At 33.6% G+C, this 18983-nt stretch overlaps 1 protein-coding gene across 8 annotated transcripts in view; it reads left to right on the top strand.

The window, feature by feature from the left end:
• SSBP2 (single stranded DNA binding protein 2) overlaps positions 1 to 18983 on the top strand; it is a 296491-nt gene that overhangs the window by 215583 nt on the left and 61925 nt on the right. For all 8 annotated transcript variants that reach the window (XM_027604668.2, XM_027604669.2, XM_027604661.2 and 5 more), the window contains one exon: positions 7841 to 7900. In XM_027604668.2, coding sequence (XP_027460469.1) covers positions 7841 to 7900 — 60 coding nt within the window. The remainder of the gene's footprint in view (positions 1 to 7840; positions 7901 to 18983) is intronic.

Here is an 18983-nt window from a genome sequence, read left to right as displayed (position 1 = left end):
AATCTTCTGCTCTTTTCTTCCATCATTATTGTTCATTCACTTACTCAATGAGCCAGCTATGGAACCAACCAAATATTCATTGAATGCAACTCTGTACCTTCTCTCTTTGAATATGCTAACTGCTTCCTTTCCTTCCTCATGAACCTTATTATAAGTTATCAGATTATAATGAACAGTTTGATTATAATGACGATACTCTTCTAATAGTACCACATCCATTTATCACCATTCTCTACTCATCTTCTATTGCCTTTTGGCGTGTGACTTAAAGACACTAATAAGTGGACTCAAGACAACATATATTATCAAAACTCTACCAAAAATATGTAAGAAAAGAGAGCTAAAGCTTACTAAATTGATTTTATTTCAGTTGTCATTTTTCTTTTAGTTCAGTGAATCAAGAGCACACGCTAATTAGTGCTTTATATGCAAATTAACTTGCTTACCTGAAATACCACTGCCTTTTCAGCTTTTCCTGGTTGAGTAGTACCAAGGGTAAAGAATTCTGCATTAAGTGAATGGTTGCACAGTTGCTGGGGGGCTGAGGAGGAAGTGCCAAGTCAGGCAATTTATTTATGGTCAGTTGGTCATAAGAATGAAGTATGTGTACCTGCCTTCATTCCATAAAGTTATTACTGTAGCAGGATGTTATCTCTATAAGAAAACTAAAATGGCAATTTGGTCCTTGGTTTCCTCTTACATAGTAAGGAGATTGACCTAGTAAACTCTAAAAAGTATATTTCTGCTATAAAGTATGTCCAAAAGTCACATTCAAATAAAATTTTTAAGTCAGATTTTATTATAATTGTACAATATAAAACCTATAAAACTTCAGTTAAGTAATTCTGTGAGGAAGTCACTTTTTAAGTGAGCATTTTTTAAATTGTTTTGTCAGTTCATATTTTCTTAAACTTAGTAATTGTGTTCTTTCAGTCATTTTAAAAAGTTACTATGTTTTTCAAAATTAGAAACAAGCTTCACATGAACAATTTTGTCCTCAGAAAAGTTCAGTTACTTTACATTAGATAAGTCCCATAAAATTGTGTTTTATTTAGAACATACCTCAGACTTCTTTCATAAGAGTAAACTTCTAAATGTTACATTTGTCCATTCTAAAGAAATCAGTATTACTCTTCTCTTCTTCACTGATTTGTTCTAAACTGTGCTTATACAATAAAATATAGTACATAGAAAATAGTATGTGTTACATATAGTATATAAATAGTATGTAGAAAATGCTTAAGTGGCATTTTAAAGAAACTTATTTTTTAATGATTTTAAATTTTTTTTATTATCAATTTATTCTCAGAGACTAATATTTAAAGAGTTTCTAGGGGCGCCTGGCTGGCTTAGTTGGTGGAGCATACGACTCTTGATCTTGGGGGTTGAGTTTGAGCCCTGTGTTGGGTGTGGAGATTACTTAAAAATAGTCTTTAAAAATAGATAAATAGAGAGTTTCTAAAGCCATGTCGAAATATTTAAAATAAAATATAAGGTGATTTGGGCACCTGGGTGGCTCAGTCAGTTGAGTGTCCAACTTTTGATTTCGGTTCAGGTCATGATCTCAGGGTTGTGAGATCCATCCCCACGTGGGGCTCTGCGCTGGGTGTAGAGCCTGCTTAAGATTCTCTCTCTCCCTCTGCCCCCACCCTGACTTTCTCCCTCTAAAAAAAAAAAAAAAAAAAAAAGGAGTTGATTTATATATTGCTGCATCAATTTTAAGGATTCTTGGAAATACCAGTTTTATTTTATAGATTAATTAGCTTGACATTAAGATAATTTCTTGCTCTGATACGGTTTTGTGTTCTTTCCTCTGAAGTGGGTTTCCTTCATAGCAGGGCACACATTATACTGCAGTGTACTGAATCCTCTATGATAATGGTATGAACAAAGTGCTAAGAAGTTGAAGAAATGGAGCGTATAGAGATTCTTCAAAGAGGAAGTGACATTTAAACTGTCCCTAGGAAGATTAGTAGAAATTTCTTGGCAGAGAAAGGGGAATACAAGTAGTCTCAAGAAACAGAATATTCTGGTGTTGATAAATCATAGTTATATGTTTTCTAAAAACAATTAAAATGTTTGAAAATATTATGGTGACTGATGGTAGCTGCACTTGTGAGCATAGCATAATGTGTAAACTTGTCAAATCACTGTTGTACACCTGAGACTAATGTAACACGGTATGTCAGCTACACTCAAATATACCTAAAGCTATAATAAAAAAAATAAATAAATATTTTTTAAAAAGAAAATATTAAAGTTAACATTTGAGCAGTGTGTCATTAAAATGTATAGTTTGTGGTGATGGGTATTGAGGAGGGCACGTTCTGCATGGAGCACTGGGTGTTATGAACAAACAATGAATCATGGAACAGTACACCAAAACAAATTATGTAATATATGGTGATTAACATAACAATAAAAAAATTTAAAAAAATGTATAGTTTGATCATATATATTAAAAGAAGTTAGGGCTTAAAATGGTTCTCAGCACCTGTAGTTTCAGGATGAGTAAATTATTTTATTTTATTTTTTTTTACAAATCAAATATATTTTATTTTATTTTATTTATTTATTTGACAGAGAGAGACACAGGGAGAGAGGGTATACAAGCAGGGGGAGTGGGAGAGGGAGAAGCAGGCTTCCCGCGGAGCAGGGAGCCTGACGGCGGGGCTCGATCCCAGGACCCTGGGATCATGACCTGAGCCGAAAGCAGATGCTTAATGACTGAGCCACCCAGGTGCCCCACAAATCAAATATTTATATATATATGTCCCCCCAAAACTCGTCTTGGATCAACAATAACACAAAGGTTCACAATTGGAAGAAAATCTGTTCCCATGTCCCAGTGCCTTTAAAGCCATAACTGAAATACTCGAGCTCTGTGCTTGTCTTATTCTCCTTTTACATAGTGATACCACAGATTTCTTTATTCACTTAAAAAATGTGCTGAATGCCTACAATGCGCTAAATACCACATTAGATGCTATGGTACCAGCCTGCGAGAAGCTCTCAGTCTAGCATGGAAGTCAGATTACAGGTAGTCATTTAAACCTTGGATCTTCCCCACTTCTGTAAAAGCATAACCTCAAGCCAAAAATTGGGGACTTGTCTTTGATTCCTTTCTCTCATTCCATATACCCAGTGCATTGTCAAATTTTGTCACTAATGTCCTTAGTTTTCCTCTTCTATCCTGTATTTCTACAGCCTTCACTTCTATTTTCTTATTTCTCAGGATGGGTAAATTATTTATAAAATAATTCCATTGGGAACATTTGGGATCTTTGGAGAAGGAAAGAATCATGTGAGCAATCTAACTTCAACTAGCATGAGGAAAGAGAAAGGGCTGATTCCTTCTAATTCTTAGGGAATTGAGATAAAGCACTAAGGGTTTATGAAAGATCAAATAAGAAGAGACAGACTACCTTCCACTAGCAGAAAGGGCAAAGAATAAAAGAAAATCTCTCTTTGAGGGAAGCAGAAGTTTAAAATTCCATGAATAATTCTTGATATAATGGAAAATAATAATCCTTTAAGATTGAGTGACATTCATTCTGAAATAAGTTATGATTTTAAATGGTATGATCTTTTCTCTAAAAGACTACTTAGAGGAAATGAGATGGACATTTAGTTTGTATTTCTATTAGAATTTTTTTCCTCATTCATTTAGTCACCAAATTTTATTGAATTCTCATACATAAAATGTATGTTTTTATTCCTTTCACTTTGGGTTATCCCATTTTTGGGGGGCAGATAGCTGAAACATGTAGAAAGGAGAATTTATGCCTGTAAATGTAGTTTCCATATGTCAGAATACTAACAGTGCTACTCATTTTATCTTGTGTTATAAAGAACCTGAGTTTTGCCTAATTTGGAAAACTTTTTTCCAAAATCAAAGCATAGCCTTGATTTTCATTCCTTCATAGCAGCACATGTTCTATCAAGTCAGGGTGATGTAATTATGCCTTCTGAGGGAAGGCACCAGATTGAAATATTATTTTCTGTGGGTTTTCATTGATACTTACCATTTGGTGAAGATAACATTCTATTTCTTCAAATTAGTGGACTGATAGAAAAAATGGTTTTTCCAGAAAATTGTTTCTCCTATTAATTATAAGACTGGAACCTTAAAAAATCCTAATCAGAGGGCAGTGATTTTTATCTGCATTGTTCACTGAAATGTCCCACAACTTACCCAAAGTGTCTTTGTAGGTATTGAACACACATTTGTTGAATTAAAGAATCACTAGTATACCTTTTAATTGACAAGTTCAGTTTTTTTATTCTTCTGATTGACCTTTGATCTGAACAAAGTGCATCATTTTTTTTCTTTAACTAGGTATTCCTTTTCCCTGGAAAGCATGGGAATACGTTTCTCCAGCTCCTTGATAAAAGTGGTTTGTGAGTTAGGAGCATATGCCTATATTCCCACCCCTACACACTTCAAATATTTATAGCTATTTACAGTGTACAAATCCATATAATTAAAGAGCAGCGCTGGAGATAATTAACACATACACAGAATCATGGAGTTTTGTTTTGTTTTTGTTTTTGTTTTCATTTTTCTAAGGGACTTTAGAGATTATCCAACCCAACTCCCTCATTTTATTGAGAAAATTAAAGTCCTGAAAGGTTTTTTTAAGCCCTGGGCCCCTCTGCTAATTAGTCTTATTGCAAAACTAGAACCCAGGCCCTGACTCCCAGTCAAATGTTTTTTTCACACACATTATAAATAGCTTTGTCAAGATGAAGGCTTTTTCCAGTTAAAATATTGATTCACTATCAGGACACCTTCAGGCAAATATTTTAATGCCCAAACTATTAAAAAAAAAAACTTTTCCCCCCAAATATAAAGAGTATTTCATAGCCAAAAATTCTTTTGAAGAACCTGTTCTTCCCAAGCTATTAATGCAGAGAGTATTGACATGTCTGTCAGTAGATAACACTTTATATTATCAGTCGGTAACCTCTTAGATTAGTATTTTACCACTAAAGAATTTAAACTAGTTTTAATATCTTGAATTGTATGAAAGGAAATTGGCTTCTGAACGGTGAAGTACAAATATGAGTTGAATATTCTCAGTTGCTAATATGCACACTCTTGTGGGTTCGGTTGCTGTGTCTATACCTCAACAAGGAGGCAAGTGAGGACCTATGTGGTTAACTAGGTCACTTAAGGTAAGGATCAATCTGAATAGCAACAGCCTATGTTATAACAGCACTAATTCTGTATCAAAAGTGCTTTACCCATAGCAATCTTTGTATTTTAGGTAAAAGTAGTAGATTTGTATCCCAATTAACTAGATTTTTTGTCGTTTTTCCTTTAGTTGGATTGATACAGATGGGAATTTAAAAGTGGTTTTCTTTCCTTTTTTTTTTTTTTTTTTTGCCAAAAACACATACATTTGAACTTGGAGGAGGGCATACAAGAGGAAATAAATTAACTAAAGAGAGAATCTTTTTCTCTCCCAACCTTCCTCGATAGAAGTCTATAGCTTCCCAGCTACCACATGCTCTGCCTCTCCCTCTCAGTAGTCCCTTGATGGTTCCCCACAGTCAGATAGAGTATGAGAATCCCATTAAAATACCTTTATTCACAGTACCATCGATTAGAGAAATTTCTCTTTTCAGATAGTCCATTATATTAACACTGAAAACATCATTTTACATTCAGAGGAATATGCAAATCTCAAATGTTCTATTTCAAATAAGGTCCTTCTCAATGTTTATCTCAGCATTTGGTATTTAGTATTATTTTTAACATAATTTCTACCTTGGATTCCATTTCAAAGTGAATTTTATAAACAGGAATTATTAGTTTTATATAGGTTTATTTTTATTTCTCCATGTTTCAAAAACTAAATTGATATACTTTGGATAAATAAACGATATTCATAAAATATCACTTTGTGAAAGGTAGAAAAACATCCCAAGACCAATGATACAATATTTAATTACTAATTTTTTTAAATGAGTCCAGAATTTAAAAGCAGTTCCATAAATGAAATTAGGTCATTAGAAATAAAGCAGAGGGAGTGTTAATATTGGGATAAGCTTCTAGTTGGCAGTATAGTTAACTAACTAATTCTATGTAGAGTCTAGAAAGGATAAAGAGAAACAATTTTGATCAAATACATGAAAACTAAACATTCTTTAAATGTTAAAATTGGAAAATTCACTTAAGTTTTATCAGTTGGAGGTGACAGTATTACCTGAATAATCTAGTGTTTCTGTCCATTTAAAATGATCTCCTGGTTAACATAAAGATTAACATGTAAAAACATATAATAATGGTCTGACTAACGAACCATGAGAGACGATGGACTCTGAAAAACAAACTGAGGGTTCTAGAGGGGAGGGAGGTGGGGGGATGGGTTGGCCTGGTGATGGGTATTAAAGAGGACACGTTCTGCATGGAGCACTGGGTATTATGCACAAACAATGAATCATGGAACACTACATCAAAAACTAATGATGTAATATATGGTGATTAACATAACAATAAAAATTTAAAGAAAAAATAATGGTCTGACTAACATGTAAGAACACAGTGAGCAAAAAACTGAATTGCTTGTTTAACTCCAAAGTTCCTCTTGTTGGTTTGTCAAATCTTCCAAAAGATATTATAGAAACAGTCCATACAGCATAAATTTGTTAGGATTGTATTTTTCAGATGCTGCTTTTTAAAATAACCCTGATTTTAAAATGTAGCCAAGAACTACATGCTCAGTTTCTAAAATGTTTATAGAAAATATGTTATAAATGTGGAATTTAATTATGTAAAGTACTATGGATTTGGCTTGCCAAGCTTTTGTGAAATTGATCCTTAATTTATATTACTTCACTTTTAATATTTTACTTCATGATATTCCACCATTTAGAGTTGATAATTTACTTATGTTACATATAATAAATTTTATAGTGTGACATAATCAAAATTATATAATATTTCTGTAAAAGTGGAATTTTGAATAATGTTAGGAATATACTTTGAAAAATTTGATGCCTGAATCTGAGTGATCAAAAATATTCTTCCACTCAACATTGGACAATAATTAAAATGTTATTTTTAGGATATTTTTCAGATTTTTTTGGACTGACAGAGTCAGCACATTTTAGCAGAATCTGATTTATCTAACAAGATAAATTGACTTGAATTTTAATGTAAGACCAATTTTTTTTCTTTTGTTAAAAGTACACAGCTCATAACCTGCTAGGCTCAAAATATGCAAAGAAATTTCAACTTTAAAATTTATAATCAATTTTGAATTATAACAAATGCTTGAAAAAGGAAAGCCAAAGCTCTTTTCACCATAAAGAACCTATGGAAAAGAAATTTCTTTGCCATTGTAAACAGGTACTAAAGAAAAAGTGAAGAAATTCAGCAACTTTAAAATTATTAAAGGAAATTGATAACAAACTGAATGAGTCCAAAGTATATGTTCAGAACCCAATTTATGTAATGATATGGCCATAAGCATCTTCCTGAAGTCTTTGCTGAGATTCAGTTGCCTAAATTCCTTAATCAATTTTTTGCCATTTAAATGTCATTATCTTAATAATAATTAACATTTAAAAAAATTTTGCTTTAGTTACTTTAGTCATCTTTGATTTTTTATATTCTTTTTGGAAAATGTTCCAGATATTCTACAAAATAAAAAATTGGATGGTGATTTTTCTTAAAAGCGTTTATTCTCCTGAAAGCAACCACATGGGAAATAAGTTTATTTATGCTTTGTATAATTTGAAAATTTTTAAAACAGTTTATTTTCAGATCCGTATTTTACATTGTGCTGTTTTTTTGTTTTGTTTTGTTTCTTTATTTGTTTTATTTCAATAGCCTTTTATGTCACCTCGGTACCCTGGAGGTCCAAGGCCCCCACTGAGGATACCTAACCAGGTAAGATTCATGTGCTACTTAAGTCAGTGGTTTTTGTTGTTGTTTTTAAGAATCAATAAATATCTTTAAAACGTCATGAATATTTTTTTCCTATAAAAATATTAAATTAGCCTTTCTCTATCCCATTTAGTGCTACTTCTGGTAATACATAAACTACTTCAAGGATTGGCAAACTACTGTCCATATGTTGGCTGACTGTTTTTGTAAATAAAATTTGATTGGAAAACAGCAACTCATTCATTTACATATTGTCTGTGACTTCTTTTACACTGCAGTAGATTTGAATTGTCATGGTGGAGACCATATGTAGCCTGTAACCCTCAAATACTTACTATCTGGATCTTTACAGGAAAAAAGTTTGCTGAGCCTTGAAGTCTACCATATACTTTGAACCTAATTGTTTATGTGTATATATATAATTTTGGTAAATGCTAAACATGGTTATTTAAAAGAGGACAAAATTTTCTATGAACATACTTTGCTTTATTTTTATATAATATGGTTTCAATATCATGGTTATAATACTATCAGTTTTGCCCAGTTATAATGATATATCGAGAATATAATTAGCTGCTTCTAGAAAGGTTAGATCTATTAATAAGTAAATCGTTAGTAATAGATCTTCTAATTTTTTTTACCTACTAGAGCTCTCTGAGATTTCATAAGCTTTTATTCTTACATGTTTTTTTTAACCAATGTCAGAAATATTTATTAGCTGAAGACAATAAATCACAATTTTTACTTGCAAGGAGTTTATAATTTAGTTTTAAATACAGAAAATGTACATTTATATAACACAAGAAGAAATTAAATGCTTAATTTTATGGAACATTTATGTCGAGTAATTGTTTTGTTACTTCCTTTAATTCTGTTATTGTATGTCTCAGCATTTTCCAAGATCTAAAGTAAGCCCTGTTATTCCAGTAAATTCTTTCTCATTCTTACTCTCTATCTAAACGTCCTTCCTGACCAAAAATGTAACAAGAAAGTTGCACTTCCTAGCATATTTGATAGCAACAGAGTTCTGCTTCTCCTCTCCTAACTCTTGCTGAAATTATGCAGTGTCCTTGAGTATCCCAGTTTGCTGGTGTTCTCTGCTTCTCGTGCACAGCAAGGATGCCAGCACCCACATCCACCCCAAGGGAGAACGTTAAACAGGCAGCAGTGCTGGATCTTCTCATGGTTATAGTGCTGGGAGTCCTCACATTAGCAGCTGGAGGAGCTTTTCCCTTCACACCCAATCTGCATTCAGTACGTAGGGCCAGGGAAACATGGCATGAAATAGGAAAAGGAAGTGCACAGATGCCAAGTGTTGCCAACATATGGGAATTTTATTTTCTCTGTGGGTGAACCTGTGTATATTAACAGTCAGATCTACTTATATAGGTGCCCGAGTTTTTAGAATTTCCTTCTAAACAATGGAAAGTTGTATCTTCCATTGGGGTCTTCATGATGTTTCAGATACCCCATCCATAGCTTTGTATGTTATTTAGATCTAAGAGTTTCCTGAACATCTGAATTAGGGAAATGTGAATTTCTTGTACCAAGAGTGTTACTAAAATTTTTTTGGCTCCATGTATTCGATATCAATGATGAAAATCTGTTGGGATTGTTGGAATTGGATCCATTTGGCGTTGTTGAAATGCCTGCCGTATGTAAATACAATGCTGGGTTCCATATCTACCGAGACTCATAAAATGGAAAACACGCTTTGTGGAAGAAGAATGGGTTGTGGTAAATCTAGATTGTTTGAAACTTTTTTAAGAGCAAGTACATGATGCCTTTGGATTTTTAAAAGAGGCAATTAAAATTTTAAACTTAATAAAGAATATGATTCAGGTTCTTTTTCCTCAAGAATTTTAAATAGTCTTTACCTAAGTATATTTTAAAATAATTATACTCCTGTTTGAGTGGCTCTTTTTGTCCACTCATCCCCCCCCACACTTTATATAGTTAAACTTCATTAATTCAAGTATCTGTCTTTCAAATGTATAATAATTTACATTTATACTATTTTTAAAAAGAATTTTCTGAGCAAATTAATTGTGTTAATAGTGGAAACATATTGTTTTAGGAAACGTTTAACCTGTTTAGGATCATGACCTTTCCAAGCAACAGAATGTTTCTTCAATTTTATTATGTAGTCATTAAAGTAGAATTGGAAAAACTATTTTTGATGATTAATTGGAATCTTGCATATAAAAACAACACAAATATAGAAAAACAAAGCTGGCGGCATCACAATTCCGGACTTCCAGCTCTATTACAAAGCTGTCATCATCAAGACAGTATGGTACTGGCACAAAAACAGACACATAGATCAATGGAACAGAATAGAGAGCCCAGAAATGGACCCTCAAACTCTATGGTCAATTCATCTTCAACAAAGCAGGAAAGAATGTCCAGTGGAAAAAAGACAGTCTCTTCAATAAATGGTGTTGGGAAAATTGGACAGCCACATGCAGAAGAATGAAACTGGACCATTTCCTTACACCACACACAAAAATAGACTCCAAATGGTTGAAAAACCTAAACGTGAGACAGGAGTCCCTCAAAATCCTAAAGGAGAACACAGGCAGCAACCTCCTCGACCTCAGCCGCAGCAACTTCTTCCTAGAAACATCGCCAAAGGCAAGGGAAGCAAGAGGAAAAATGAACTATTGGGATTTCATCAAGATAAAAAGCTTTTGCACAGCAAAGGAAACAGTCAACAAAACCAAAAGACAACCGACACAATGGGAGAAAATATTTGCAAATGACATATCAGATAAAGGGCTAGTATCCAAAATCTATAAAGAACTTATCCAACTCAACACCCAAAGAACAAATAATCCAATCAAGAAATGGGCAGAAGACATGAACAGACATTTTTCCAAAGAAGACATCCAAATGGCCAACGGACACATGAAAAAGTGCTCAACATTGCTTGGCATCAGGGAAATCCAAATCAAAACCTCCATGAGATACCACCTCACACCAGTCAGAATGGCTAAAATTAACAAGTCAGGAAAGGACAGAAGTTGGCGGGGATGTGGAGAAAGGGGAACCCTCCTACACTGTTGGTGGGAATGCAAGCTGGTGCAACCCCTCTGGAAAACAGTATGGAGGTTCCTCAAACAGTTGAAAATAGAGCTACCATACGATCCAGCAATTGCACTACTGGGTATTTACCACAAAGATACAAATGTGGGGATCCAAAGGGGTACGTGCACCCCAATGTTTATAGCAGCAATGTCCACAATAGCCAAACTGTGGAAAGAGCCAAGATGTCCATCGACAGATGAATGGATAAAGAAGAGGTGGTATATATACACAATGGAATACTATGCAGCCATCAAAAGGAATGAGATCTTGCCATTTGCAACGACGTGGATGGAACTGGAGGGTGTTATGCTGAGTGAAATAAGTCAATCAGAGAAAGACATGTATCATATGACCTCACTGATAGGAGGAATTCTTAATCTCAGGAAACAAACTGAGTGTTGCTGGAGTGGTGGGGGGTGGGCGGGTTGGGGTGGCTGGGTGATAGACATTGGGGAGGGTATGTGCTATGGTGAGCGCTGTGAATTGTGCAAGACTGTTGAATCACAGATCTGTACCTCTGAAACAAATAATGCAAGGTATGTTAAGAAAAAAGAAAAAGAAGAAGATAGCAGGAGGGGAAGAATGAAGGGGAGTAAGTCGGAGGGGGAGACGAACCATGAGAGACCACGGACTCTGAAAAACAAACTGAGGGTTCTAGAGGGGAGGAGGGTGGGGGGATGGGTTAGTCTGGTGATGGGTATTAAAGAGGGCACATTCTGCGTGGAGCACTGGGTGTTATGCACAAACAATGAATCATGGAACACTACATCAAGAACTAATGATGTAATGTATGGTGATTAACATAACAAAAAATTAAAAAAACACAAATATGTTAAGTATTTTTTTATTTCATCTTCATTTAGAATGATCATAAACTAATTAAAATTTGTTTTTCTGATAGATTGTATCTAAGAAAATATAAAGTGAAATACTCTCCAGGGGTATTAAATAATCATTTTGAATATGTAAAAGATATTCCTTTAATAAACAGATTTTTCAGAATTTATAATTTCTAATGATTAGACTGTAGATTTGAAGTTCTCCTGAGATGGTTTTTATGGTTCTAGACTAAATTCACAATGGTTTATACTAGTTGTACATTTTTAGGACTGGGTATTTGGAAGATGGTATAGTATCACTCTACCAAAAAAAATATAGGAAAGGGTAATGGTCTCTAAAAAATGGAAGAAAAGTAGAATTACAAAAATATACAAAGAACATATTGCAAATCATATTTGCAGTATATAGTGCAAAATATACTGCAAAGAATAAATATATATAAAAACATATGAAACATAGAAATTAAGTCCAAAAAATATATTTGACTATACAATTTTACACTGAAATTGGCTCAGCTGTCAGAATAGGTCGTTGGTGTTGCAGCATCCAGAACCTGGAGTAGAACAAGTCTTTATCCTCTCTTAGATAAAAGTTTAATCAGAAAGATTCACAATGTTTATTCAACACTATGCTGAGGAAATCGAGGCAGCCAGAAATACAGAGACTGTTAATGAGTGACACCAAGAATAAACTACTGATTTATTGATTCTGTAGAATTTTTAGTTAATCCTTTATTTCTGACCATTCCTGAAACTCTGTAAACAGGTATGTGACGTGGTTAATGCTCTTGATCATTTTATATTCTAAAGCTGATATTGGTATTCTAAAAACACACTGCATCTGACCATTCTACTGAAAGTCTCAAAGGTAATTTCTCCAATAGTAGTCGAGTAGTTAAATACATGATGACGGAATCAAATGGTGAAATAGTATGCAGCTACTAAAAGGCATGTTATAGAATTAAATTTTTGATGGGATAAAATGTTTATGATCTATTACCAGCTATAAGGAAGTCACAAAGCACATGTACTATATCACCTTTTATATATCACTGTACAAAATCAGTTTCCCCAACTCGCCACACACACATACGCACATTTGTCAAAGACCATAAAGGCTATGTCCTTTATTTCTGGATAATAGAATTATGAATGATTTCTTTTTTTATTTCTGCATTTTAAAATTTGCATCGAACCAGTATTTCATTTGTGATTAGAAGAAGACATTATTGGTTAATTATAGAATAGATAAGTAAAAGTACAGATATTTTATTCTTCTGGTTATTCAATATATAAGATTATCCTTCATTAATATTGAATATATAGTTCTTACTTGATAAAAGGAAAAACATAATGGATGCTAAGGATAGGCAAATCTTAAAAAGGATTTTTCTTCATTACTTCTCACATAGGGAAAATACCAATAGGCATTTGAGCAGAAAAAAAGTTGTTGGGATGTTTACTCATACACTGAAAATAAGTTTACATATTCCTATAACAAGGTACCTATATTTTAAAGTACACTTTATGTTCTCCTTTCAGGATACATGCCATTTGGCATGTCCTTTCCCAATAATTTTGTCTTGGTAAAATTTTCCACATGTAGGATTTTACTTTTATTTAATGATATCAATATAAGAACATAAGACCTCAGCTGCATTAAGAGAAGTATGTTCTACATTGAATAAATAATAGGAGTCTTATAGCTGAAATTTTAAGGATGACTATAGTAAATCTCTAGCTTTAAAAATTAAATGTTGCACAAGTCTAATATAAATTAGTGATTAATAATGAAAACATAAAGTAATTTTTTTGGCCAGTTCAGAATATCCCTTTCTTCATTGAGATCTTCTTATTTCTTTATTATTATAATAATTACACTACTAATATATTTAAATTATTATTTGAAACAAAAAACATATTGTTTTCTTAGGACTTTGAATTATGAGTGTATCCTAGGATATAGGCCCTTTCCAATTTCTACCTTTGTAGAACATAGGAAATTAACAAATTCAAAATGTCTGGCACAAAAGAAATTCATTCTCCTTCCCAAACCAAGAAAACTGAACATAGTAAATGCTGTGCAATCTTACTCAAGTTATGTATGTAGAACTTTTTGGTACAATGTTTACTTCTTTTGCCAAAACACATCTTATTATCTTACAACATTTTTATCACAGATATTCCCTATTTGGATATAAGTAAAAAAAAAGTCCATTGCCATATGTTTGATTGGAAACTTCATTGGGCTATACAAAATCTCTCTCAAAAATATTCAATCATTCGGCAAATATTTGTTGAGTTTTACTATGTGTCAGGCACCATTCTACTTGTAGGCATACATCAACAAACTAGTAAGAATCCCTCTTCCTGTGGAGCTGGCATTCTAATTCAGCACTACCCAATAGAACTTTATTTTTAAACTTTATTAATTTTAAATGGCGGCATGTGGCAAAGGGCTAGTATATTGGATAGTGTACTTGCAGTAGTTGAGATACAGACAAAAGAGAAATAAATAAGTAAATATATGTCAAATGGTGAATTGTGCTTTGAAGACAAATGTTTTCCTATACTGACTGTAACATTTCTGCATTTTAATATCTTTTCTATGAATAGTGCCTTTTTGCAGGAAAAAAAAAACGACTGATATTGTTGAAAGGACCTGTTTGTGTCAAGCATCTTACGTCCAAATGCCAGCAATGCCCAGCAATGCATGACTTTGAACAAGTCACTTAACCTTTCTGGGCCTTGATTTTCTTACCAGTAAAATGAGAATGGACTCAATTATTTCTAAAATCCTTTCTACTTTTAAGCTTTCTTAATTAGGTGATTCTACTTCATTTTATATAAAAAATTCATTTTATATATAAAATTATATTTTATATAATTTATATAATGTTTATATATATAAACATCCAAAATGTTGGTAGGTCGAAATTATTAACTGAATTATATCATAAAGCAATGATAAATTCACTATTTTTTTTTTCATCATCAGTGAGGCTTTACTCTCTCTGAGGAGGCAATATAGGTATCGGTATTCAAGGAAATATGTACCAGAATCTTAAGTTCCTAGAGGGGCTTACCACTGGAATCATATGATGAATCCTTCATGAACTAAATTTTTTAAGAAACAAGACATTTCTCCACTTGTTTCTGTTTAAATAAAATTTCATATTATTTCATTTATTTTAAATCCTAGGAGTTAAGGCTTATATTTAGAACTTTTGGAATATGTTGACCAGATTTGAAGCCTTGGCTCTGCTACTTACCAATAGTATAATCATCAACAAATTAACTATTTATAAGCAGTAGTCCCCCCTTATCTATGGAGGATATATTCCAAGACCTCCAGTGGATGCCTGAAAACCACAGATAGTACCTAATTCTATATATGCCATGTTTTTTTCCTATGCATATATTTCTATGATAAAGTATAATTTATAAATTAGGCACAGTAAGAGATTAACAATAATAATTAGTAATAAGATAGAACAATTACAACAATAAACTGTAAAAGTTATGTGAATGCAGCTCTCTATTTCTCTCTCAAAATACCTTACTGTACTGCACTAACTTTTCTTCTTATGATGATGTGAGACGGTAAGATGTCTACGTGATGAGATGACATGGCGTGAATGACGTAGGCATCGTGACAAAGCCTTAGGCCGCTGTTGACCTGACAATACGTCAGAAGAGGGATCACCTGTTTCAGGACTGAGGTATAGCATGGGTAACTGAAACTACAGAAAGTGAAACTGTGGATAAGGGCGAACTACTGTATTAAACCTGTTTCTCATCATCAGGAAGGATTAATAATAATAACCTCGTGGGATTGTTGTAAGCACTGAGTGAAATAATAAATATAATGAGCCACAGGTGTATATTATTGTTGATATTATGTTTGTTATTATTAAGGGACCTCACCATTAGTGTTATTTTCTCTGTCACAGTGAAGATCTTTTATAGAACAAAGAATGTATGTCAAAATTTGTGACTAGTTATACAAGTCTGAATGGAATGTGATTAGCATATTAAAAATATGAAGATAATATCAACCCACAAGATATATAAATTTATTTTTCCTGATGTTAAACTTTTAAGGAATGTAGCGATTATGGGCTTGTTAGTGGGCAAAACAATCATCTGGTAATCCCAAGACTGATAAAAATCTTTTAAAAGTTAGAGTTCTGACCTACCAAAAGGCAAACACTGATGACCAAAGAGTTCGATTTAGAAAAAGGACACTGTTTTTGAATGACAACTTGATATTAATCATCATTTCTATGAGATTATGCTGTATTTTTAAGTGATGAATAGAAACTAAAAGACTTTGTCAACTGTTTTGATATTCCAAGATAAACAGGAAAAAGTAAAATTTTGAAGAAAATGATTTCCAGGTATAAAACAATGCCCTTAATAAGAGTTAGAAATTCAGATTCTAAGTCCAGAGTATAAAACTTTAACCACTTGCAGAGCTAAAAAAGCAAGAATTCCAGACTCACAATTGAAGATAATGCTAATTAGTCATATAATTTCAGTTTGCCTAATTCATTTTTTAAATAACTTTTGACGGTGTTGACTACTTCTTGCTTCTTAAAACTCCCCATTCTAAAATGTTGGTTTGGTCCACTTTCTAATTTCATTCCTATTCAGTTTCACTTTCCTTTCCTACCTCTCCTTGTATTTTTAAAGATTTATATTTTTGCAGGGTGCCTGGGTGGCTTGGTCCATTAAGCATCTGACTCAGTTTCTGCTCAGGTCATGATCTCCGAGTTGTGAGATTGAGCCCCACATGAGGCTCCGCACTCAGTGTGGAGTCTGCTTGAGATTTTTTTCCCCCTCCCTCTCCCTCCCCCTCTTCTCCTATGCCTGCTCATGTTCTCTTTCTCTCTCAAATAAGTAAATAAATAAAATCTTTTTAAAAAGAATTATATATTTTCTCTTTTTTTCTTTGAAATCAATTTCATTCTTAGGATTTATCACTGATGATTACTAAAATTCCCAGTCTAAATTTTAGTTCTTTTATTCCTTCAATAAATATTTATCTGAGCCAACTGGCACAGATAGGTTCCATACACCTTCAGAGTTTACAGTCTACTGGAGATGCAGAGAGGAAAATAAGCTATGATTGTATTTAAGTTCTATGAAAATGAGATATAAAATCCTATAAAAGCACATAAGCAGCCCTTACCTCCCCGGCATGTTAAGATGTTCAGGAAGGAAGGAGCCATCCAGAGGTGACAGAAAAAAGAAATGGTTGTTGTGATTGGGAGATCTGTTATATTGAGCAAATAAATACACTGAGCAAAAAAGTGAAAGATATTGAAGACCATGAAAGCCAGGTTTTTCACTGTAGGAGAAGTATTTACAAACATAAAAAAGAAGAAGGTTAAAAATAATCCTGAGGTTTTGCATTGGAATTGGACCTGTTGACTTTGTTCTGGGAAATATGAATTTATGGCATGTGTATATGTCCTCCTCATACACACAGATATAGAGTTAGTCATAGATGTATATGTGTGTGCATATACGCATGTGTGTACATACACAGATTTTTTTAGTGCAACATCTACTGAGAGGGCCAAAAAGGAGTGTACCCAAGTTACAATGAGCACTCTGAGATCTCAGATCTTGATGTCTAAATGTTATTCTCCACTAGAGGGAATCAGGGCTCTGGGCCCTTTCAGAGCTGGGCTACAAAAAATATGAGATGACCTTGGAACATCTCATCCAAGGAAGAAAATGCTCAAAATATGATGAAGACATGTCAGAAGACCACAAGGACCAGCTTGAAGAGCCTCCTGCTAGCCAAATCTTGAATATTTGAATATTAAAATAAATGATAATAATAGATTACAACCTGTTGATTAAAATAGGAAGGAAGGAAGGGTGGAAGAAAAGTTGTTCCTTACAGTGGAATGCTGACTAAACCACGTAGAATGATAGACATGGGATATCTCCGTTTGGCAACTATCCTAGTGCTTAGGAGTTGTCAGTGGATGCTGGTGGGTTGATAAATGATTGATGACGAATGGGATACTGACAATCTTGGAATAGCTCTAATACTAAAAGTAATCAATTACAAAGGGGAAAAGTAATGATTCCATGGTGTACAGACCTGGTGTACACCAACACAATCCAATGAGAAATGTTAACATCCCCAGTAATGGGATGAGTGAGCATCATGTGCCTCTGAGGTGATTCACTGAGAAGAGCACAGCATCATTTCTTCAGGAACCCTTCCAAGAAAATAGGACCTGAGTGTGGGTCATGAAAAGGCATCAGAAGATCATCCTATAGAATCGAAGACCCAGACTCTAAAACTGTTGAGGACATGACAGGGAAAGACTAAGGAATAATTCCTGCTTGGAGGAGGGTGAAGAAATACAACCACTAAATGCAACATGTGTTCCATGAGATCCTGGTCACAGAAAGTAAAAAGAAACATTGTTGAGACAAATGGCAAATTTGATTGAGGTCTGTGGTTTGGATGGTAGTGTTGTATCAATGTGGATTTCCTGTCTGGAAACATTGTGTTATGGTTATTTATGGGAATATCCTTGTTTAGAGAACTATATTCTGCAGTACTTAGAGGTGATGAGGCATAATGTCTACAGGTTGCTCTCAGGTGGTTCTGAAAAAGATTGATGATAACAAGTGCATGTAGAGAGAAGGAGAAAGGGTGATTCAGGGGCAGATGTGGTGAAATGTTAACAGTTGGGCAATTGGTGTCAGAGTCTATGGGAATTCTTTGTACTGCTTGGTATAATTTTTCTGTAAGTTTTAAAATTAAAAATATATATATATAGTTTAAAACAAATGGGAAAACTTATCCCAGCCTGGGGTTATATGGAAGAATTTTGCCAGGAACTGATCCCTAAACTGAGATCTAAAATATGTCAACAAGAGGCACATAGAGGTCTGTGAGTTCCTTCAGATGAGAGATTGTTTAGTTTTAGTTTACTTTTGTTTTGTTTTTAATGGTAGGCATTGAGATATTGTTGATTAAATTCATAAATTGAAAAAAACTGAAGGAAGTTTGGTATGGCTGGAAGTTAGAACATTAGGCGCAGCAGCAAGAAATTATGCTGGAAAGATAAGCAGGGAACAGATCGTATAGTAGCGTGTGTGTTTGGTGTGCTTGTAAGAAGAAAAAA

This window comes from Zalophus californianus, chromosome 5, assembly GCF_009762305.2.
Source record: "Zalophus californianus isolate mZalCal1 chromosome 5, mZalCal1.pri.v2, whole genome shotgun sequence".
Taxonomy (NCBI): Eukaryota; Metazoa; Chordata; class Mammalia; order Carnivora; family Otariidae; genus Zalophus; species Zalophus californianus.
Note: the sequence above shows the minus strand (reverse complement) of the source record. Positions and strands in the feature narration are given on the sequence as shown.